Source organism: Rhinopithecus roxellana, chromosome 10, assembly GCF_007565055.1.
Source record: "Rhinopithecus roxellana isolate Shanxi Qingling chromosome 10, ASM756505v1, whole genome shotgun sequence".
NCBI lineage: Eukaryota > Metazoa > Chordata > Mammalia > Primates > Cercopithecidae > Rhinopithecus > Rhinopithecus roxellana.
The window spans coordinates 47,539,704-47,563,993 of NC_044558.1; the positions used below are offsets into that span (position 1 = coordinate 47,539,704).

General features: G+C 36.9%; 1 protein-coding gene across 1 annotated transcript; it reads left to right on the forward strand.

Moving 5' to 3' along the window:
- The first annotated feature begins 320 nt into the window (after positions 1-320).
- Positions 321-8,993, forward strand: AVPR1A (arginine vasopressin receptor 1A). The gene is made up of 2 exons (XM_010382944.2): positions 321-1,856; positions 4,080-8,993. The coding sequence occupies exons 1-2, from the start codon at positions 878-880 to the stop codon at positions 4,364-4,366; spliced, it is 1,266 nt and encodes a 421-aa protein (XP_010381246.2). The 5' UTR covers positions 321-877; the 3' UTR covers positions 4,367-8,993.
- Positions 8,994-24,290: the final 15,297 nt, after the last annotated feature.

The following is a 24,290-nucleotide window of genomic DNA, read 5'->3' on the forward strand; positions in this document are numbered from 1 at the left end:
ACGGGGGCTGCAAAGTGACGAGTGCGTTCTTCCCGTAGCAAACATAGGGTAATAAATACTAGTGGGGAGAACTGTTTGCCCCGGGAAAATTTGCCTCGAGAATAAAATTTGCCAGACTAGCTGCACGGGTGAGCTAGGTGAGAAGGAAGAAACCCGGACTGGAGGAGGTGAGGTCGAGAGCCAGCTTCAGGTGCAGGAGCTAGAGCGCCGGTACATGGACTGGAGGTTTCCAGGTACCGCGCTTAGCGTGCCTGTTGAAGTCAAATGCATGGTTAAGGAGGCTAGCGAGGAAGTCTAGTGAGAGAAGTTTGTGGAAAAGGCTACGAGCCCAGAAAACGCATGACGCGTCCAGTTGTCCAAGTTTTGGGAAGGGAAAGGCGGGAAATCGCCACGATCCCGCCTACTGTGCGGAGGTATCTGTGAGTCTCCCAGCTCCACCCCCTCAACAGTGATGCAAAGAGGACAAACACCCACGTAGGGAGAAGAAAAAATAAAATAAATAAAATAAAACTCCAGGGAGCGGGAGTAGGCAACCAGCAGTCTTCTGCGCGAGAGGGAGCGCGTCCCGAGGAAACAAGCACCGCATAAATACTTGAGTTGGGAACCCAGTGCTTCCGGAAGCTCGAACTCACCTTCCCGACTTCGCCGAAGTTGAAAAAAGGCAGAGCAGGGAGAGAGGCCGGCTCACCCTGCTGAGAGCTTCTCAGTGGGCAGGCGGGACGCTGCTCCGGGAGACGCCCACTGGAGGGATCGCAGAGCAGGCAAGCGGCGAGCGCGCCAAGGACGGTGCGCTTCGGAAGAGGAGCCCGAGTCCTCCGAGGCGACAGGGAGCGGCCCTCAAGGGCTGGGGCTCCGAAGAGGGCCAAGTGGGCGCTGCATGGACAGCATGCGTTTCTCCGCCGGTCCCGACGCGGGGCCCTCGGGCAACTCCAGCTCATGGTGGCCTCTGGCTACCGGCGCTGGCAACACGAGCCGGGAGGCCGAAGCCCTCGGAGAAGGCAACGGCCCGCCGAGGGACGTGCGCAACGAGGAGCTGGCCAAGTTGGAGATCGCCGTGCTGGCGGTGACTTTCGCGGTGGCCGTACTGGGCAACAGCAGCGTGCTGCTGGCTCTGCACCGGACGCCGCGCAAGACGTCCCGCATGCACCTCTTCATCCGACACCTCAGCCTGGCCGACCTGGCCGTGGCTTTCTTCCAGGTGCTGCCGCAAATGTGCTGGGACATCACCTACCGCTTCCGCGGCCCCGACTGGCTGTGCCGCGTGGTGAAGCACCTGCAGGTGTTCGGCATGTTCGCGTCAGCCTACATGCTGGTAGTCATGACAGCCGACCGCTACATCGCCGTGTGCCACCCGCTCAGGACTCTGCAACAGCCCGCGCACCGCTCGCGCCTCATGATCACGGCCGCCTGGGTGCTGAGCTTCGTGCTGAGCATGCCGCAGTACTTCGTCTTCTCCATGATCGAGGTGAACAATGTCACCAAGGCCCGCGACTGCTGGGCCACCTTCATCCAGCCCTGGGGTTCTCGTGCCTACGTGACCTGGATGACGGGCGGCATCTTCGTGGCGCCCGTGGTCATCTTGGGTACCTGCTATGGCTTCATCTGCTACAACATCTGGCGCAACGTCCGCGGGAAGACGGCGTCGCGCCAGAGCAAGGGTGCAGAGCAAGCGGGTACCGCCTTCCAAAAGGGGTTCCTGCTTGCACCCTGTGTCAGCAGCGTGAAGTCCATTTCCCGGGCCAAGATCCGCACGGTGAAGATGACTTTTGTGATCGTGACAGCTTACATCGTCTGCTGGGCGCCTTTTTTCATCATCCAGATGTGGTCTGTCTGGGATCCCAAGTCCGTCTGGACCGGTACGTGACGTGAAAATAGAGGAAAGTGCAGGGATAGGAGTGTGTTGTGCGTGTGTGTGTGTGTGTGTGTGAGTCAGAGAGAGAGAGAGGGAGAGAAGCTAGCAATTTTCTTCATAGTATCTTCTAGGGCAGTAGTTTTTAAACTTCTGTGTGTATGTAAGAGTCGCACCTTGGAGGAACACTGTTAAAAAAAAATTTTTTTTTTAAAAAGCAAATTCCTGGATTCCCCATGCAGACATTCTAATTAAGAATGTCTGGAATGGGGCTCAGGACTCTGCATTTGTAGTGTACAGTGATCCTAAGACAATTCCAGAAGCTGTGTCCTCGAGTCAGCCAGGCAACTACAAAGCCGAATAACGACTTTCTGCCAAATCACTAGCTACTGTATTAACACCATTTCAAGTCTGTTGGATTCAGGAAAATACTTTACTATCACAACTGCTTTTCGTTGGATTGTGAAAAGTATTACAATTAATTTTAAAAATGTGTAGAAATGCCTCAGGGGCAAGGATAGAAGCAGACATATATTTCTAAAGAAAGCTGGAGAAAAATTATTTAGAAAGTAATTCCAATTTGGCATTTAGCTAATAATGTTCCTTTCTCTTTATAATCTGTGTATTTTTTTCTAACAATGATTACTTTAACACTTTTTTCTTGGTATTTCAAAGCAGGATTATTGATAAACTAAATTCGTTAGACTGATTCATTAGTCTTTCACCACTAGTTTGACCACACAGCTCTACACCTCTCCACACAACTCTTACAGTAGTTTACTGGAAATGTTCTCTACACCTACTATTGTGTTTGATTTTAATTCCTTCTCAAACTAAAAAAACTAACTTCACAGTGACTTGCAAAAAAATTATATAATTTTGCATCTTGAAAATATTTTCTTCTAGTAAAGACAAAAACTCAAACTAAATAAATTCCAATGCTTGTTGGAACTCAAACTAAATAAATTCAGTGGTACAGTTGTTACCAGAATGTTTCTGGGAACAGGAAATAGATATCCAGGAGTAGCTGTCTCCTTTTGCTTTTTGGAATTGGAGTAGGGGAGGTATGTAATATGCTTTGGAAGTTATATTTGCAAATAAAACATTTCAGTATGGATTTAACTTAAATATTCTTACAGACTATAATACCAGTGATAATGAAAAATACAATATAAACACTATTTTTTGTTTACTGTTTCTTATCTTGCTTGATCTTAGAAGCCTCTTAATATTGTTTAATAAAGAAATTCAGTCTGATTATTGCTTTAGCAGGATTTACACACAAGTAATAAAAACTTCACTTGTGCATAGATATGTTGGTGATTTTCATTCTTTGTGAACACCATCTTATGATGGCTCCTGCTCCTTTGATGGCAGCATCTTAGCACTCAGTATGATTAAATAATAACCTGTAATTGTTTTCTGGCATAACAAGAGTGAGAAGATCCAACTTTATATTTAATAATCAAGGAAAAGTCGGTGTTCATTGATTATTCTTATTTTTAGAAAAAGTATGTTATTAGCACAGTAGCTCCACTGTGAAAGATTATAATATTTATGCAGTTTACCAGTGCTAATTATCATAAAATATTTTAGAATCCTGTTGGAATTTCCTAATTCTGCTGTTCTTCTTAACATAATTTGTTTGAACCACAGTCACAGACGGTTTTCTTTTAAAATCAAACCAAATTTCTAACCAGAGAAAAACAACTAAAGCTTATATCATTCAGGGACTTCTGTACCGTTTTCATATTACAAGAATATTTCAAACTACTAAACTTGATCCCTAATGCAATATTTTTTCCTGAGTTATTAGGATAAATACAATTTAGTATACATGGTTATTATGGACCCTTAAAATTTCATTAAAATCGTAGCCATTCTGTAACTGCTGTGTCATTAGCACATTCTAGTTCGAGTATCGAAGATAGAGATTTTTTCAATGAATTATTTAATAGTCTTAACCTCATAAAATTCCCACTCATTCTATTTAAATATTTTGATAGTTTTTTTAAATACTTGAATTAATTTTAAGGCATCTTGCTTACAAAAATATTTCATAGTCAAGCAATTTTCAAACACTCCCCATTTCCCTGATTGATAAACAAAATAGTTCATTTTCTATGCTAATCCAGAAGGTTTTTCCTTTTTAATTAGTTAATATAAAAATGAGTTCCTCTAGGGCTCAGTTACTTACATTACATAATTTCCCTTTATATTTTTCATGCAGAATCGGAAAACCCTACCATCACCATCACGGCATTACTGGGTTCCTTGAATAGCTGCTGTAATCCCTGGATATACATGTTTTTTAGTGGCCATCTCCTTCAAGACTGTGTTCAAAGCTTCCCATGCTGCCAAAACATTAAGGAAAAATTCAACAAAGAAGATACTGACAGTATGAGCAGAAGACAGACTTTTTATTCTAACAGTCGAAGCCCAACAAACAGTATGGGTACATGGAAGGACTCGCCTAAATCTTCCAAGTCCGTCAAATTCATTCCTGTTTCAACTTGAGCCTTGCGTTCATGCAACTTAACTCTTGTGATTGACTTTTTGGTCCATTAGCTGAATTGAGCTAGAAATCACAAGAACAAATGCACTTTACTGATATAACCATAAATCAATTCATTGGGTACAAGACTGTGTGTCTAGTTGCATTTTCACATTGCTACCAAAAACTAGACATTATTTTGTATGGAATATTAATGAAAACATGCTGTACTAAAATATGCAGGTCTAATTCCCAGAAATATAACAGAAGTTATGTTTTTAAAGGAAAATCGTAACCACCCTAGCTTTATATTTTGTTGTTGGTTTCTTTTATTTTCATTTCTAACGTAAGTAAGACTTGATTAGTTTAAAAGTCATATAATGTATGGCACTATTTCTGAACAAAGAGAGCTCATCATCAGCCTTAGTATTCAGAGAAAACTTCAGAGAAATTATGTTTTCATCCAATAAAATTAATTTGTGCATCAGGAAAATGCAGCCTTAAACGGTGTCCTGGAGATGGGATGGCACCTCCTAGGGGTACAAGTGCCTGGTGCATAATGAGCTCCTGCTCATTATGGCCAGTTCAGAGTTCTATTAGAAGCTATCAATCACCTTGCATTTCAAAATGGTAACTTTACAACTGGCAGTGGCCTCCTTTCAGTTCCTCAAATATTATTGGTAAAGAAAAGCATGATAACTGAGATGCTGAAGGTGAGAGGAAATGTTGATTGGCCAAAAATATCTTTTTTCCCCCACTGCGAGGTTGTTTTAGTCAGATTTGTATGAAGAAAGCCAAATTTTACTAAAAGAGTAGAAAATGATTGCTCAAGGTACCAAATTTTATTAAAAGAGTAGACAAGGACTTTCTCTTGGACACTGTAAACGTATTTTGATCTGTGTTACAAGGGTATCCTGTGCTATGCTGAATATTAACAAGATCATTATCTTCATGTTTGGGGAATTCAGATTCATAATATGAGTATCCTAAAGAGTGACTCAGGATATAAAGTGTCCCAACATGTTTAATTAAAAATAGCTTTGTCTTTCCAATCTCTCACTCATCTCACAATTGCAAAGCAGAGATGAGACAGGGTTGGGACATGGGTGACAGATGGAAAGAGAACTGCTCTGTGCTCAGACTGGCTTTGTTCATTATTAAATCCATGACTTTAGGCAAGTTTCTTAAACACATATAAAGCCTCTGTTTCCTTGACTTACCATGGAGTTGATAACACTTACCTCATAGGGTTGTTGAGAGGACTAAATGAAATCAAATATGTTAAAAGAGCTTCAGAAATAGTAAAGTACTATACACATGCTAGCAGTTGCTTTTATTATAGCCTTGGGATCTCCAAAATTGCACAGATGTTTTCCAGTTTATTTTTTATTAACTAGAATTGGTTCTTTTCATGGCTGGGATATAAAATCCTAAAATTTAAATATAGATCTGCTGATTCATTGGACAATATTTTCAGTGACCACTCAGCTTGACTTCTCCTGCCTGATTAGTTTTCCAATTTAAAGACAGAACTTGCTTTTCTTTGAATGCAGGTAGATCAAAACCACCCAGGAGCCTCAGTTTTTTCCATTTTTAAACAGAGATCAATTACACTACTTTGCTGTTGTTATTATATTTTTCACTAATGGAACTCAGTGATTTTTTTCCTAGCTATTTTGTCTGGCTTCTTCTTCTTCTTAGAGATCATGCAATGATTTGAGGATACATCATAAATATTTTGCATCCTTAAGAGGAAGTAATAGTTATAGTTGCTTTTTTTTTTTTTGAAACAGAGTCTTGCTGTGTTGCCAGGCTGGAGTGCAGTGGCGTGATCTCGGCTCACTGCAACCTCCGTCTCCCGGTTCAAGCAATTCTCCTGCCTCAGCCTCTCGAGTAGCTGGGACTATATGAGGGTGCCACCATGCCCGGCTAATTTTTATATTTTTAGTAGAGATAGAGTTTCACCATGTTAGCCAGCATGATTTTAATGGTATTATTGAGTTTCTTTTTTACCTTTGTAGATAAGAAAATGAGAACTGGATAGCACTGTGAGAACCTGGAAGCAATAAGTTTACTCCTCTTCATTCTCCTGCCTTTCGAAATTCTCAGCCCTTAGGCTCCCTAGTACAGATATGCCTAAAATCATGTTTCCAAATGCTTTATAGAGATTATAAACCTAGGGGCTCCCTAGGTTTTCAAATTCTTTCTAAAAATAATAAATATGTCTCTTAAAGGGTACTGTCCAATATAAGCCATAACTAAATTAATTAATTCATTATTTGAGTTAGAGTAGCATCTCAGTAAACTGGCACTCTAAGACTGTCAGTCCTTTTGACAACTCTTTGATAGTTCAAAAACTAAAGCCTTTTGCTTTGGAACTAAGATGAACCCATTTTTTTCTAAATCCATTTCCAAAGTAAGAACCTCAGAACCTATAGATCTCACTTCAAAATGTTGATGTGTACCCCCAAGCAAAACAATTCAATATGAATGTTATTTCTGAGAACAACTCTCACAAAAAGTGCATATCACCCTACCCAGTTGTATTTTCTCCTTTTAAATGTATTGGGAGATGAGATAGTGGAAAATGGGCTGGGGAGACATGAAATCTTGGTGCTAGTTCTGCACTAGGCAAATATGTGGTCTTATTCTCTGCGGTTTAGGCTGAGAAGTTTCATCTGTCTGGTTGCTAAATTTTCTCAATGTTACATACCCAGAAGTGGAATTCACATATCTCAAAACAATATTTCAAATTGGAAGGAACCTACCTGCTTGTCTGTTTCAGAAGAAGAGAAACTGAAAAAGTATTCTGGGAAGGGAAGTTTTCCTTTTCTTGACCAAAGAGAAGACCTGAGATACGATGCCAAATGACAGCTTACAGTCAAGAAAAAAATGTGTTGCAGTACCTTATTTTATTTTTCACAGTTAACAGTGGGAAGATCCTGCAAGTATACAATTTTAATGCCTCTATGTGGGTATTAGTAATGTGATACGTTAAAAATGTCCAACAATAGGGATAAACTAGTCAATTGGGCATTTGATGAGTATTAACTGATGATGGTAAAGAAACAATTTAGAGTGCATTATTAAGTGCTTAATGGGTTAATTTTGGAGCATGTATTTTAAAGTGTAAAACTACTTAGCTTTTATTTCATTTGGAACACAATTGTGAAGGAAATCAGTGAAATTCTTGGGTTAATTATATACTTGTTTTACATATAGAATTTCCATCATCATCAAAGAAGTCTTATTCCATGATTGAGGGAAGGATATGGTTTTAGAGAAAAAAACACTAAGCAGTCTTAATAATACACAGGACTCTGCCAAGCTTATTACAGTTTCTAGAATGGACAACCACTAATAATTAAGAAACCCAACTTTCATCTGTTATTACACAAGAAACCCAATTAGGTTAAAGTTTGATGTTTTCAGACTCTAAAGCCTGTTTTTGTAACTTAATTGGACTTTTGGAGTGTTAAATTATGACTTCAGAGTTTGTCTCTACCTAAAATTTAGTTAGATGACAACTAGGGAGAAATTAAACCTAATCCTTCACCCCAAATATCAGAGATTAGACAAACCCATGTTAATTGGGGCCTCATGGATATTCATATTGGAGGCAATAGGTTTATTCAGAGTAAGCCCAGGACAGGGCTGTCTGGGATGCTAGTTCTGGAAATGCAGAAGCAGCCACTGTATCCCTGCCCACCCCCTCCATCCAGCCCTTTTGGTACCACTCAGTATCATTGACAACATTTGGAATCATAAGGAACATAGGACAGTAAGTATTAGAGAATGATTCTCAATTAAAATTGGACCTCAGCCAATTTGAGTCAAAATTTAAGAACTATTCAGAACAAAGTTTCTTTCTTTTGAGTGCCTAAGACAGTGTAAATGGTTTGAATCACGCAAATTTTATGATTCCATTGTATACATAAGCATATTAAGAATATTGTTTTAACATAATAATTAGGCATACTAAGTTATCGTGAATGAAAATGTATGTGTGACCTGTAGTATGTCATATACTATTATGGCTAAACATTAAATGCCACTTTTTTCTTTTTTAGTTTTATGTATTTGTGTATGTATATACCCATATTTTTACATTGATTTATGTTCTAAATAATAATTAAAACAAAGTATTATAGAATGAATGAAATCTTTTTGTGTTCCAGGGTCAAATTATTAATAACAAATTCAGAAAAGAAAATCTGAGGATAAATCTGATATAAAAACCAAAATAATTATTATTAATACAAAATAATTAATATTTTCACATATGAAGGTAGTTGTCTTCATACTACAGGATTTCTGACTTGAATATATTCTATAATGCTTTAATTCATTACCATAACAAATGTACTAAGAATTAATGTTGCATCTTTAGTATTCCATTTTTTGGAACTGTTTTTCAAATGTTCTATATCTCCTAGCTTATGATGCTATGTAAAATAATTTCAGTGTGTTTTTTCCTGGGGCAATTGAATGATTCTTGCTTTGAATGGGTGTTAAAATATTTTGTGATAGTATCTAATATTTGATCCTTGACAGAAAAAATGGCTTGTGGTATTATATTGAAAAAACTACTGTATTTTTTCCTCAGTTTTACTGTGTGTTGGCTTGTTTCTATAAATAAAAATAAGTTTTACATTTGTTTGAAATAATTCTTTTACAACTTAGTTTGACAGTGAAATATATTTCAAGTTAATTATTTTGACTTTGAAAAACTAAAGACTGGTTTTACAGTTGGTAGCTATTGATAGGTTGATATTTGAGCACAAAAATGTTTGTGCTTTAGTGACCATAGCAAGAATAAGTGAAATTTGTAACCACCCTTTCAATAAATTATAATTAAGGAATCAAATCAATTTTGTTATAGTCTGTATTTAGACAAACAAAATGATTAGCAGAGGTCATGTTTGTCATTCAGCCCTAAAAAACATCATCTATGTGCATTTATTTCTTAACGTTGGTAAGGCTGACTTCTGGGGCCTAAAGATTACAAATATTCCCATTTAATAGTCTTCAAAATTAGAATCTTTTCCCAGTAGACTAATAAGTTTAAATTATATTAACTTTATAACTTATATTGTCTAACTTTTTTTTTTCTTTTACAAGTTGAATCTTAGTAGCACAAACTAAAAGGTTTATTTTGGGTTTGGCTTAAACCACAGAAGCAGGGAATGCCCAGAATGGAAGAAAGAGAATTTGAAGTATCTATTTTAAAATACTACTGTTATTTCAAAAGACTTATAAGTGCCTGAAAATAAACAATATTTCTACCAAAGCACATTTTCATAAAGTCCTATGGATCAGGTAAAACTAAAATAATAGTTTCATTGTACACCAGAAGAGACCCATAAAGAAATTCATAGAGAAACATTTTTAATGCCAGTCATATAAAAAAGTTCAATTAATGGAATTAATGTAGATATTCTAGATCCATATATATATACACACACATGTATATAGTAATCCATATATGGTGTTATAAAATATTGTGAATGTTTACAATAAATGTTTACAATATAAAGCTTTAATTACAAGAAGCAGTAATGTACAGCGACAAAAGTACTGAAAGTCTGGTATTTCCACCATCTATTGGCAAAATATCTTAGGAAAGTCACTTCAATGCATCTGGGAGGCCAAGGCGGGCAGACCATGGTGTCAGGAGTTCGAGACCAGCCTGGTCAACATGATGAAACACTGTCTCTACTAAAAACACAAAATTAGCCGGGTGTGGTGGCAGGCTCCTGTAGTCCCAGCTACTCGGGAGGCTGAGGCAGGAGAATTGCTTGAACCCAGGAGGCAGAGGTTGCAGTGAGCTGAGATCGTACCACTGCACTCCAGCCTGGGTGACAGGGCAAGACTCCATCTCAGAAAAAAAAAAAAAAAAAAAAAAAATCAATCATCTTGGTTGGAAAAAAAAAAAAAAAGGATTTACAGATTCAAGTCCAAACTTAATCCTAATAGAAAGGCTTTGTCACCACCAGAGTAATGGCCACTTGTCCTTTGGCACAACACAGTGGGACTTCAGCAGAACTTATAGTATATGTCTATAACCCCCCAATCCCTGCCAAAAGGTCCAGCTTTTATGGTTCACCAAAGCATCCATGTTTTTACTGCAACCCCATCCCATAAGCTTGTGTCACGTAAGTAGCTACAGCCTGGAAGGATGTCCCTTGACTGTACCTCTCTGTGCTCATTCTTTCCTTTAATTTTCAAGTAAAGTAGTTTTAGCCTCATCTCATTCAGTGTGCAAAGTCCGTGCCTATCCTTAGATCTTAAAGGAATCCTGAGGATTATTATGAATTCCCGCTTCTGTTGCTGTCCATCCCCAGCTCATTAGCCTACTTCTCATGACTACTTTTTCTTCACTAGTTCTCTGACCACATTTCTGACTTGTGTAATGGGGTTTTCCTGAAGGTTAGAGGGTCATTTGGGAGCTTAGATTATGCCTCCAAAGAGACAGGGATTCATATTCACTATGCTGAAGTCCATGAACATCCCTTCTAAGGGGGATTAGTCTCTGATCATCCTTCTCTTTATAACCTTGCTGGCTGTCATCTTGCCTAGGTTTCCCTCTCCACCAAGACCCCAAATCCTTGGTTTTCCTTCTGCCAGAAATGAACATTTCTCCTACATTTTTATGTAGAACAATTTAGCTTTTTGTTGTCTAAAATACTCTCACTTAGACTATGTATTTCAACACAGTGTACTATCCTGAAGATGTTTTTTCTAAGCAAAAGAGCCATTCTCATCCCAAAATGAATGTTGTCTTTTTCCCAGATCAAAGAGTTCTAACTACATTGAGCTTTTAAAGAACCTTTTTAAAAATTTTATTTTATACTAGTTGTGAAACATATAAGGGTACCTAATAAACATGTAAGGGTACCTAATAATTCAGATTTTTGCCCTTTTAATGTATCTGTTTAAATCTTATACAGTCGATATTTGTCCATGTTGAACTGCCCTCCATTCCCATAGGCACAAGTAACAAGATCATCTCAAGATGGTCTACCAGTCTTGCCATCAATTCGGGTTGAGGTGATCTCCCTCAGTACTTTAGATGGAAACCAGTCTCAGGTGACTGGTTTTTCTATTTATCTTGATTATTGTACATGTTCTTCATGTTGATATGCAAATTCTGTAACATTCTTTTCCACACAGTCAAGCACAAGCAAATGCACAGGGGAATGTGTTACATTATATTAATAATATCCACTGTGTCCTTAATGTCCTAGTCCAGATCTTTGCTCCAGCTTGTCTAATTATATTTTATTATATTTCAGTGCCATATAAGATAGATTCAACAACATCTCTACAATATTTTAAAACAAATCAAAATAGTTTTTACAAATCCTGCCATAACTAGTCTTTCATCTGGGTCAGATGCTAGCTAAAACCTCTGCCAGAAACATTTACATCCCTCCTCACTCCATGTTCTTTATACCAACTCCATTTCCCAGCTGTGACTCAGCTTTTAGGCAATAGAACCAATTTGTTGCAAAGGAACAGGACTCTTTCACAATCTGAATGTGAGTAATGTGTCTTGCTCCTTGGGTCCTGTAGTTTGCGAGAAAAACAGGGCCCAATCCACATCCCGGAACATGTAAGAAATGTTTACTCCTCAGGAGCTCTTGAAAGGAAAAGAACAGTCCATCAATATTGAAAGCCTTTTGAAAACCCAAAGGAGCCAATGTATTCAGATATAACAAAGAACTTGAATAAGATTCTTATCTAACTCCAATTTTTCAAAAGAACTGGAACATAAACTACAAAAATTTGAGGGATATTTTAACTGGTAATCATCCTTCGATTGCTTCAAATGGTATTTTAGAAATGGCACTTACTACTGTATCAAATAATCTACTCCATCCCTGACTCAAAGCAGTGCAGATAAATGATTAAGCTGCATAAGATGAGAAGAGGGATCCCAATGACAACAACAGAAGAGGAAACTATGCCATTTGGAAGTTCTTTGAAAATATGCATAAATGTCTTTTTTTCCTGTATCTATTTTAATTTACAGTTAATATGGTGAAGAATTCTTGAGAAACTTCAATAAGATTATAGTTTAGACAACTCTAAAAATTAACTTTCAGGGAATTTTTTAAATGACTTACCCTGCCTAGGCAAAACTCGTAATTTCCTTAAGCAAATACTTAAAATTGTTCAGTAAAGACAACTTTCAGAGAAATCTTTAATTTATAGTCAATTACACACATAGTATGGGAATGAATGCTTTGAGTAGGTGAATAAGGTATTATTTTGATGTCAAACATGGGCTAAAAATTTCGGAGTTCATTTGTTCTAAAGCACTCACTGCTTTTTCTGTTTCTGTTATGGGAGTTGTTCAAGTCTGTGCTTTCCAAGGCCTTTGTGTTTCAATTGACATTCCAGGGAGATAAGCAACTTCAGGATCTTTGGAAAACAAAATGTTAATATGATTTATATCTTCCTTAGGATGAGAAGCTTTAAAATTAGCCTTTACCATTTCAAATCTTTTTAATTAAATTTCTCTGTAGAAAATAGAGGTATGTGACCAGCTTCAGTTTGGTAGTTCTATTGGTAAACGAGAGCTAAAGGGACACCTATCATTCATCAGATTTTACGAATTCTAATTTTTTTTTCCTGAATGTTTTAGGCTTAATTAGGTGTTATTTTCTTCTCTTATTTAAATGCAGAAAATGTGTCTCTGAACAACATTTCAGGAAGAGGGGAAAATAATTTCTCATCAGCTATAATTTCTTTAACCTTGAAAAGGGTCCCTATTTCCAGCCATCTTGTGCATGGCTTTTCCATTTGACTGTCCAGTTTGGGGCTGTGTTGGGGGAAGGGCGCAAGAGCTAAATGCAGATCTGTAAATTAGAATATTCAACTTCCTAGCATGAATATATTTTTCTCCTTCCCAGGAACTGGCTTCCAACATTGGTAAATCACCACTTTATGCTGGCCCATCTAGCCAAGTAATGCACCCCTTTTCCCAAGCTCATTAGCTTCTGCCCCAGCCTGGCTCCTGTCCATTTATACCTGGAGATCAACTCCTTCCCCTTGTCCTTTTAGCATTGCTTACACAGCTCTTATCAGCTCACTCTTCTTCAAATCCTGGTCCTTTAAAGTAGTGCTCCTTAAACTTTAATATGAAAATGACCTGGGGATCTTGCTCAAATGCAAATTTTGATTCCATGGATTCTGATTAAATAGGAGTGATAATGAAATTATGAAAGTCCAACAACCAACCTAACCCGAACTGATGGCAAGACTGCTGGTCTGTGCACCACACTTTTAGTGGAAAGGCCTTAGAGAGTCTTAGGGCCTTTCCCTGTACGGTGACGAAAAGCATCACCTATTTTCAAGGTTTCATCTGAGAGCAGTGTCATATCTAGGATGTGTAGCCTCTGAAATAGCAAGGTAAAGTCAAATTGTACAATATGGTTACTTCCTGACAAGTGGTCTCTGAAGGTGCTGTTGTCTTTGCAATCTGCCCTTTGCAATAGACAAATCTGTTTGTCTTTGCAAATTGCCATTTGCAATCTGAGATCTGGTAGTTACCAGATCTCAGACCTAGAATGCAGAAAAAGAGAATGGACTGGAAACTCAAAGTTTAAAGTAAAAGTAACTTTAGTAAAAACAGTCTATGATTTGATAAAGCAAAGGAAACACTGTCCTCCCTACCTAACTGCTCTATGGTCACAGCCTCTATCATAATGACTAATTCTCCAATTATCTTGTCTCTAAGAGAAACACTCAAATGTCTTCCCCACAGGAAAGATAATTAAGCTCCCATAGCATCTGGGCGTTATCTTCTCATGGTAGTGTCATTAATCTACTGAAAATGCTTTATTCTGATAACTGAACATCTTTATCTTTACTGTTTTTACTTTTTATTCTTTTTCATTTTTTTTTCTTGTTTTAACAATGTAATACATGCATATAATTTGAAAATCAGATGGCAGGTATTAAGATGATGAAAAATAATTTGTTTCCCAGAGGTAACTACTCCCATACTTCTAAATAATATGGGATAAAAATATTCTTAACTTTTGGATTTACTTAAGTCATTATTTGTTGACTTCCTATTATTATATTAAAAATTTGGCATACTTCCCTTCGTCCTTCCTCTTTCACCCTCCCAAAACAGTTATACTAATATTTTAGCTAATGTAATAATCAGTGTTCTATTCCTTGTTCTAAAATCTACTTTGTGTAATGTTTACATAGCCAGCTGTGTTTTGCTTAATTTTTGCATTATCTTTTTTCTTCCTTTTAACCTATTTGTGTCTTTATAATGCATTTGTACTTTTACATCTGTGTTTCTTGTATACAGCATATAATTGGGTCATTTTTTTATATAGTATGACAATCTCTGTCTTTCAATTGGAAAGTATGGTTCATTTACATTTAATGTAACTATAAAATACTTGGAACAGGAGTGACATCAGCAAGATGGTGAGGTAGGACTTTCCAGTGCTCATCCCCTCATGGAAGCATCAATTTGAACAAAAACCTATGCAAGTAAATACCTTCACAAGTGCTAAGGAACCCAGATATGAGATTATAGCACCAGGATACAGCACAGAAATAAGACATTGAAGAGGGTAAGAAGGACAGTTTCACATTACCTGAGTCATCCATCTCCCAACCCCACGCAGCACATTGTGGAAAGAGATAACTTCTGCATAGGAAAAGAAGAAGAAAATGCGCACAGGACTTTTCCTTGTACCCAAACACCAGGCCTGCCCCAGTAAAACTCAGCACTGAGCAGGCTACCATGACCCAAGGCTCCAGGCCTGCTACAAACTTAGGTTTTAGGGCTATTATAGGCCAACTGAATAAACTCAGTCTCTGGATCCACTTGAATATCAGGCCAACCCCCAGCTCCAGATTGGCCCCAGCAAATCTGGGCTTCTGAATGACCCTAGTGCCATGCTGGCCCTTACAGAATAAGGCTCTAAGCCAGTCCTGGGCACCCAGATTCCACACCTGCTTCAGTGCCAGGCTGGCCCCTGTGGCACCAGCATCTACACTTCCAGAATATGAGGACTGGAGAAGCAGTATGCTGAAATGCCAGAAGCATGGGCTTTAGAGTCTTCATTAATTAATTGACACTTTCATTCAGTCAACAAACATTGATTGAACATCTACTGTCTGCCAAGTACTGAAATAATATCCTGTCTCTAAAACCTAAAAGATGTATAATCTAAAATAAATTGCGTAGTCTGAGTTTTATTTTTCGTATTTGCAAAATGGAAGTTTTAATACCTATTCTATGACTTTGGTTGTGTGCAATCAATATGATCATGTATGCAAGTACGCACCCCACATTATGCATTAAGTTGGCAGGGCTTAATACATGGGGACTCTATGAACTCCCATTCATGAGGATCTCATAACCTGGTTTGATTATTTTCAAAACTGGTATATTTGAATTGCCTGGGAAGCATTTTGGAAAATATCATTTGATTCTGGTTTGTGGTGGAGTATAGTACTTTTTATAAATTCCTCAGGTGATTAAATGGTACATAGTGTTGAGATTCACTGGTCCAATGCTGAGACAGAAATGCAAATTTAGAAATCTCAAAACAACGTCATGAAAATCCAAAACTGAATCAAGTAGACCAGCATGAGCCCAGCACAAATAGTCTAAATGGAGGAGGTCTGACTCCTGTTGGGATATAACCCAAATCATAGTCTCAGTAAGGATAGGTCAAATTTGTGCTTGGTCTAGGTTGGATGGATGCATGGTTGATTCAGATTTGGCAGGTGAGGTTCAGGGACAGGTGTCCTTGAACTTTTTTTTATACCTCCTGAATATCAAAGGAGATCTACAAAACTGTCTTTAGATACAAATTTTTAAGGGAAAAAAATCACTGTGAATTCAAAAGAAAAGTTAAATGGGTTTAAAACATTGCATTAAAATACCTAGAATGTTATATTCAATTACCCTCAAATTTTAAAAATTTACTTTTCATTCTTATTTCAGTCATTATCATCATCAACCTATTAAGGAAATACCAAAATCATAAAAAACATTTTCTAAGTGTGCAGTCACATTGAAAACAAATGCAAATGCAACGGGTTTGTTCTCTTTTTTTTCTTTTTTTTTTCTTTTTTGCTAGTACAACTGTTTTTAGTCAAGGAAATGAGATCTTAGTTTTAAATGAGATCTGACTCATGTGCCTTTAATTCCATGCATACTATCAAAACACCTTTTAATGAAATGCTGTAATTCGGAGTACAGTTCAACTTCATAGCTCATCAAATTTGGGAAGAAGGCAATAGAAAAATAAAAGATGGCTAAATATGATTGTAGATATGCATGTTAACAGCATATATTTATCTTTTAACTTTATAATTTGGAGGCAGAAAATGAAAAATAGAATTTTATAAGCTTCATAAAATGAAAATTTATTTACTCTATTTGAAAAATAGCCTTTTTTCCAGATACACACATGATCTGCACCTTTTAACTACACAACAATGAGGTCATAGGAAAAAAAAAAGTTGGCATTCCAATATACCCAAAGAATCTTGTTAAGTATACTTGCTGACTAAATATCTGGCATAAAGTATTTTTCCTTTTACATGGATTACCTGTTCTTTTTCATCTCCTTTGCAACTTAAATATAGCCTAATGAAACATTTTAGACATCTATAGATCTGTATATATTTTAGCCTTATATTTGTTCTGAGTGGATCAACGGGCCATATATGTGATACTGCCTTTCTGTTTCTTGCAAATAATCTTTGGTCTGACATCTTTCCTGACAGCATATCTCAGGACTATACAGAAAAATTTCAGACAGGAAAGCTAATTAGGGATCATAGCCTTAACTTTTGCTGTATTTTTTAAAGAGTGCTAAGAGAAATTTTTAATTTCTTTGTCATCAATTCTATTCATCTTTATTTTGTGGCTTTTTCCCATCAAACATTTAGGCTTAGAAGATTCTCCTTACTCCAAAAATTTGGTAATGGCTCCAAATTGTCGTTTTTATTCTTAACTTTTCAGTCTTTCCAACGTTAATACAGGAGCATGGAATACACTGAGAAACTAAATTAACTTTTTTGTTCTGAATTAATAAGCAATTGTATCAGCACCATTTATTCCAATAATGGTTCTCTCCTTTATTGTTTGTTCAGGCCTCTTTATCATACAAAACTCACCTGAAATATGAAATAGAATATAAGTATGAACAATCTCTTCCATTTCATCTACTTGTCTATTTCTGTCTGTGCCAATAGCCTTGAAATACATGTCAGTCAGTATAGGAAAAACCTGGTATGCCTTCCTTTTAAAGATCCTATCCATTCTTGCCAAATTACTTTTTAGATGATCTTTATTTATTTCCACTTTGTTATCTATTAAATTATGGTAATACAAAAAAATGAAAACATTACTGAAATGAAAAAGTGAAATTCCCTGATCTTCCCCACCCTTACTTTTCCACTTCCTCCTCTCCTCAAATGTAACCACCGTTAACATTTTGGTATGCCCAGGTAAATTTTCAGACATTTGGTAAGGCTCAAAAATGTTACCAGTGATAATTTTTGTTGTTGGAATTGTGTTAACACTACATATTAAGACAAATTTGCTTCTTATAAATATTGTCTTCTTATTTAAAAACATATTACCGGCCGGGTGCGGTGGCTCATGCCTGTAATCCCAGCACTTTGGGAGGCCAAGGCGGGCAGATCACGAGGTCAGGAGATCAAGACTATCTGTACTAAAAATACAAAAAAATGAGCCGGATGTGGTGGCAGACACCCGTAGTCCCAGCTACTCGGGAGACTGAGGCAGAAGAATGGCGTGAACCCAGGAGGTGGAGCTTGCAGTGAGGGGAGATCGGGCCACTGCACTCAGCCTGGGCCACAGAGTGAGACTCCATCTCAAAAAAAAAGAAAAAAAAAAGTCTATTTACTTAAGCCTTATTATATACAGCTCATTAAAACTTCATGACTTTATTTATATAGGTTCCAACATTTTGTATTGTTGATTTTTAGATAGTTTTTGTTCTTGTTAATATTGTGAAGGGATTTCTTTTTCTTTTTCTTTTTTTTTTTTTCTTTTTTTGAGATGGAGTCTTGCTCTGTCGCCAGGCTGCAGTGCAGTGGCATGATCTCGGCTCACTGCAACCTCTGCCTCCCGGGTTCAAGTGATTCTCCTGCCTCAGCCTCCCAAGTAGCTGGGACTACAGGCACGTGCCACCACACCCAGCTAATTTTTGTATTTTTAGTAGGGTCGGGGTTTCACAATTTTGGCCAGGATGGTCTCGATCTCTTGACCTTGTGATCCACCTGCCTCGACCTCCCAAAGTGCTGGGATTACAGGCGTGAGCTGTAATTTCTTTTTTAAAAATATATTATCTCTCTGATAACTGGTGCAAATAAATATTCTGTTTCTTCCCAGTATTGATTTTCTTTTATTGAGTTTAACAGCTTTTTACTTAACTACATTGGGTTTTTATACTATATGATCATATCGTGGGCACATTATGACAACTTGATATTCTCTATATTTGTAACTTTGTTTCTCATTCACATTTTTTATTGCTTTTTGAAAACTTTTAGAATGACATTAAACAGCAATGGTAATAACATACATTCTTATTAGTCCTAATGATAACCAGACTGTCTCTAATTGCAACATTTACTAGGAAATTGAAAGTCTTTGTTGAGAGGAAGAACAGTAGAGTGCTAGAAGTGAAGCCTCTGCAGCCTCATTGCTTAGTTCAAATCCTGGCTGTGACCTTCCTAGTGGTACAAGTTAAGGTGTTGCTCTTCTACTCTCTAGGTCTCACTTTCCTCGTTTGTATAATGAGGGTAATAAGAGGTTCTACCTCTTATGGGTTTTGTGAGAATTAATGATATTTTATAAACACATATGAGGGTTTTGACACCTTAGTAGCTAGAATTAGTGTTTCATCAGTGCTTTTTAGACACCTTCAATATGCATTAGTGGGTACCAGAACTGCCAGAATTGAAGCCAGAATTAGTGTTTTATCAATGCTTTTTAGATGTCTTCAACATGCAGTAATGCATGCTACAACTGCCAGAATTGATGCCAGAATTAGTGTTTTATTTTATTCGTGCCTTTTAGACACCTTCAGTATGCACTAATAATCCAGAACAATAGCAATGTACTAGTTTAAAACACTCAACTACTGAAGTGTAATACTACCTCAGTGTTTTCCATTTTTCTCCCTTTTCAGGCTTAGATATATTACATTAGCTCAGTATTTTCTCTTTCAACATTTTCCAGTGAATAATTGTTTATTCTTTGGAGTCTGTGTAAATTAGTACCATTTGTATTTTTGTAGATGTAGGCTGCTGGAAGTGAAGTATGGATTTCCAGTAGTTCTAACTGCTACAAAGCCCTGTTGCTTAAAGTGATTCCTCCACTGCCTCTTTACCATTCATCCAAAAATAACATTGCTCTTTTATTATTTTTAAGGAATTGGAAGTTGAGAAATGTGGCTCCCATGGTCTATTTCTGTCTTATAGGCTGTGCTTACTCAGCACAGATAGGATTGGCACTGGGCTCCAGGAAGACATGACAACTAGATTTTGTAGTGTCTAAGTCTCTAGCTTCACAAATATTCTCTTTGGCATAGATACTCTTATTCTCTTGAGGGTTTCATCCAATCTCCAAACATAAGTGCCATTTATATACTAATGACTCCAAAATGAAGCCCTGACTTCAACCCTGCTCCCCAAATTCATGGGTTCCTATATCTCACTGCCTACTTGATATTCTTCTTCCTGTTGTTAGCCAGAATGTCTCTAATACTACAACATTTAGTATAATATCTATTGATGTGAAATAAAAAGTCCTTGTTGAGAGTCAGATTAACATGAAGTATCAAGTGTTACAGTGAAATGTCTAATAAGTACCTCAGTTTGAATATGTCCAAAACTAAACTTAGGATCTCTGAACCTGTCGCTCCCTAGTTTTTTCCATTAGGGTAAATAGAAACTCATTCACTTGCTCATGTTAGAAACTTGGGGTCACTTATGACTCCTCTCTTTCTCTCATATCCTCATCCAATTCATTAGCAAATCAATCAATTTTACATTCAAAATGTATTGAGGATCCTACCACTTCACACAACCTCCTCTACTACCATCCTGGCCCAAGCCATCATCATCTGTCGCAGGGGATTTTTTGCAGAAGTCTCCTAACTGCTCTCCATGCTGCTGTCTTTGTCTGTATATGGTCTATTCTCAACACAGCTGCCAGATTGCATATTAGATCTTGTTGTTCCTCTGCTCAAAATTAACTGGCCTTCTACCTTAAACTGAATAGACCGAGCATGGTGGCTCACGCCTGTAATCCCAGCACTTTGGGAGGCTGAGGTGGGCGGATCCCGAAGTCAAGAGATCGAGACCATCCTGGCCAACATGGTGAAACCCCATATCCACTAAAAATACAAAATTAGCTGGGCATGGTGGTGCATGCCTGTAATCCTAGCTACTCAGGAGGCTGAGGCAGGAGAATCACTTGAACCTGGGAGGTGGAGGTTGCTGAGAGCCGAGATTGCACCATTGCACTTCAGCCTGGGCAATAAGAGTGAAACTCTGTCTCAATAAATAAATAAATAAATAAATAAATAAATAAATAAATAAAACAACTGAATAAAACAAAAAGTTTTCATAATGCCCCCAGATCCTCCACCTCACACGACACCCCATCTCTGATGTCATCACACACTATTCTCTGCCTCATGATTTCCACTCCACCCTCCTGCACATGGCTGATCCTTCATACTCCTGTCTTAGTGCCTTTGCTCTTGTTGTTTTCTCTATGTGAAACAAGACTCTCCACAAGATGTCCACAAGACTCTCCCCTCACCACCTTCAGGTCTCTCTGCTTAAAACATCATCAGATCCAGGAGATTTTACCCATCATGCCATAGAAAATAGTTCCTGTATTCTACCCTAGCTGTTCTCTATCTTTTATCTCTATCATCTTTCTTTAGTGCATATTTTCATCTGACACATATTTCATGTTTGCTTATTGTCTATTTTCCCCAGTATATTCCATGAGATCAGGAACTTTGTATTGTTCACTAATAGACCCCTAGTGTCTAGGACTCAGGAGACCTAGTAAGTATTCAGTATATGTTTAAGTGAATGAACACTGTCATTATAGCAACAAAGATACATGATGCATTTTCAGTTAACAACGTAAGATCTGAAAAGGCATGAACACTAATATTATGTATCTCCTGGGTGCCAGTCCTGTGCTAAAGAGTTTCTATAAAACTTCTAGGAATGGGGGAGATTATTCAACAAGTCTCATTTCTATTTAGAGGTTTGCTTCAAGGATTGGATTCATGCACAGGTGGAATGATTTAAGAAATGTCCACAAAAATAAAACAGTTTTATTCAATTCACTAAGGCTCTAGATACTCTTAACAGTGGGGGAAGCCCTGCCTTTCATTCATGAGGATAAAAGTTAATATGTTAATACTTTGCTAGAGAGGTAAACCTAAGGTATGACTGACCATTTACTTAAATACATTTTGGTAGAAGAAAGAAAAACGGCACGGAATGGGGAGTTGGGGGCACCAATGGCCGACTTCTCAGGAGAAGATCAAACAAAAGTCAGGCAGGCCTGGTTTTAAATTCTGGCTCTGTATTTGGTTCCTCTCTAATCTTTGGGAAGCTGGTCTGAAACTCAGTTTCCCAATCTATAGAATAGCTTTTCCTAAGTGTTAAGGGTGAAACAATAAGTGTAATACTTGGGACGGTATCCATCAGATTTATAAAATGGCCAATAAATAATGACTATTTTTAATTTTTCTTTAGGGTTAGATTTTGTATCATAAAGATAATAGACTTTTCTTAAATAATGAGTGTTGTATTGTCAACAATTAGAGAAAAACAGTTTAATTTTTCAATCATCAAATAGATCATTAATGTTTTACTTCCCTGCATGTGCACTGTGACTCCTTTATCTAGTCTATGTATTTTACTGGACCAATGATGTGACCTCCTTTAAACATATGCTTTCAGCATCTCTTTGAGGCCTTTTGAATACAGGGTCCAAATTGAGGAGTATGAGGCCTCTTCTCCCCCTGAATGAGTTGAAGCTCCTCCAACCCTGTTGACTACAAGGATGTTTTTGAAGGGGAGTCTTAGGATCCTTAGTTGTCCTCATGTAAGAAAAACAAGCTTGAAATGTATGTGTGTTACAGAGCCTAGAATTGTGGTTGTCCAAATGCTGTCTCATGAGCACTCCCCTCTTTTCTTCTCCAGTGGAAATTTTATAAACAATTACCATTTTCTTTTTAAGTGCTGAATTTGTAGTCTTATTTTCTACATTATAATGATGTAATGCTGACAAACACATTAAAATAAAAATGCAGATCAATAAGTCTCATGGATATAGATATAAAAATGGGTAATGAAACATTAGCAAATAAAATCTAGAAATATACACATACATATATATGAAGTATTCAAGTATATAGACATATGTATGAAGCATAATATATAAATATATGCATATAAACACACATACATATATATGAAGTATAATACACCATGACTAGGTGAAATTTATTATAGGAATGCAAGGTTAAACTTTTAAAAATTAATATAATTCACCATATTAACATACATTTTAAACAACCATATGGTTATCTCAATAGAGGCCAAAAACATATTTGAGAAAATTCAGCACTGATGCATGATAAAAACTCCCAGCAAACTAGAAATAAAAGGAAAGTTTCTCAACCTGATCAAAGACATCTACTTAATAAAAACCTATACCTAACATCATACTTAATAGTAAAAGACCAAATGTTCTCCAAGATCAAGAACAAGGAAAAGGTGTCTCTTTTAATCACGTTCATTCAACATATTACTGGAGGTCCTAATCAATGCAACAAGGTAAGAAAAAGAAATAAAAGCATACCAATCAAAAGGAAGGAACAAAATTGTCTTTATTTGCAGATGACATAATCATGTACATAGAAAATTTTAAGAAAACCATAGAAAGCTACTAGAACTAATAAGTGAGTTTCACAAAATCACAAGATACATGGTCTGTTCACAAAAATTAATGTTTTCTATATAATAACAATAACAATTGGAATTTTACATTTTAAAATACAGGTTACAATAGCACCAAATAACATAAAATGCTTGTAGATAAATTTAAGATTATGTGCAAGATCTGTACATTGAAAAATGAAAGCATTGCTGAGAGAAAGTAAAGAAGATCTAAATAAATAGAAAGGTGTATATACTATGTTTATATCAATAGGCTCAATATATTTTAAGATGATAATTCTACCCAAATTAAGTCAAACCATCACAATTAAAGTTCTGGCAGGATGTTTTTGTAGAAATTGACAAGCTGATTCTAAAATTTGTATAAAAATGTAAATGTGCTATATCAGTGCTGTCCAATAGAGATTTCTGTGATGATGGGAATGTTCTACAATGTACTATGTGATGGATTAGCCAATAGCCACCTGCAGCTATTGAGCACTAAATGTGGCTAATGCAATTAACTAAATTTTTTATTGTATTTAATTTTAACTAATATAAAAGTAAACAGTCACACATAGCTTGTGGGTTATCATTTAGAAAGTGAAAATCTAGAATAACCAAAACAATTTTAAAGAACTAAAATTGAGGATTCCAAGACTCCCTATAAAGCTATAGCAATCAAGACAATGTTGACATAATTATAGGTATGTATGTCAGTGGATCAAATAGTCTGAAAATAGACCTATACTTAAATGACCAATTTATTTTTAACAACGTTTCCAAGTCAATATAATGAAGAAAATCTGCTCAATAAATGATATTGGCATGGTAGATATTTATGTTGAAAAACTCATCTTGACACTTACTATATACCAAATACAAACACTATATGTAAATGGGTCGTAAATCTAAATAAAAACACTAAGACTATGAAAATGTTAG

Excerpts from the sequence above, each read along its gene's own strand:
- AVPR1A (XM_010382944.2), top strand. The coding sequence starts at position 878 with ATGGACAGCATGCGTTTCTCCGCCGGTCCCGACGCGGGGCCCTCGGGC. Across the intron at positions 1,857-4,079 it reads TCCCAAGTCCGTCTGGACCG|AATCGGAAAACCCTACCATC; the intron begins GTACGTGACGTG and ends TTTTTCATGCAG.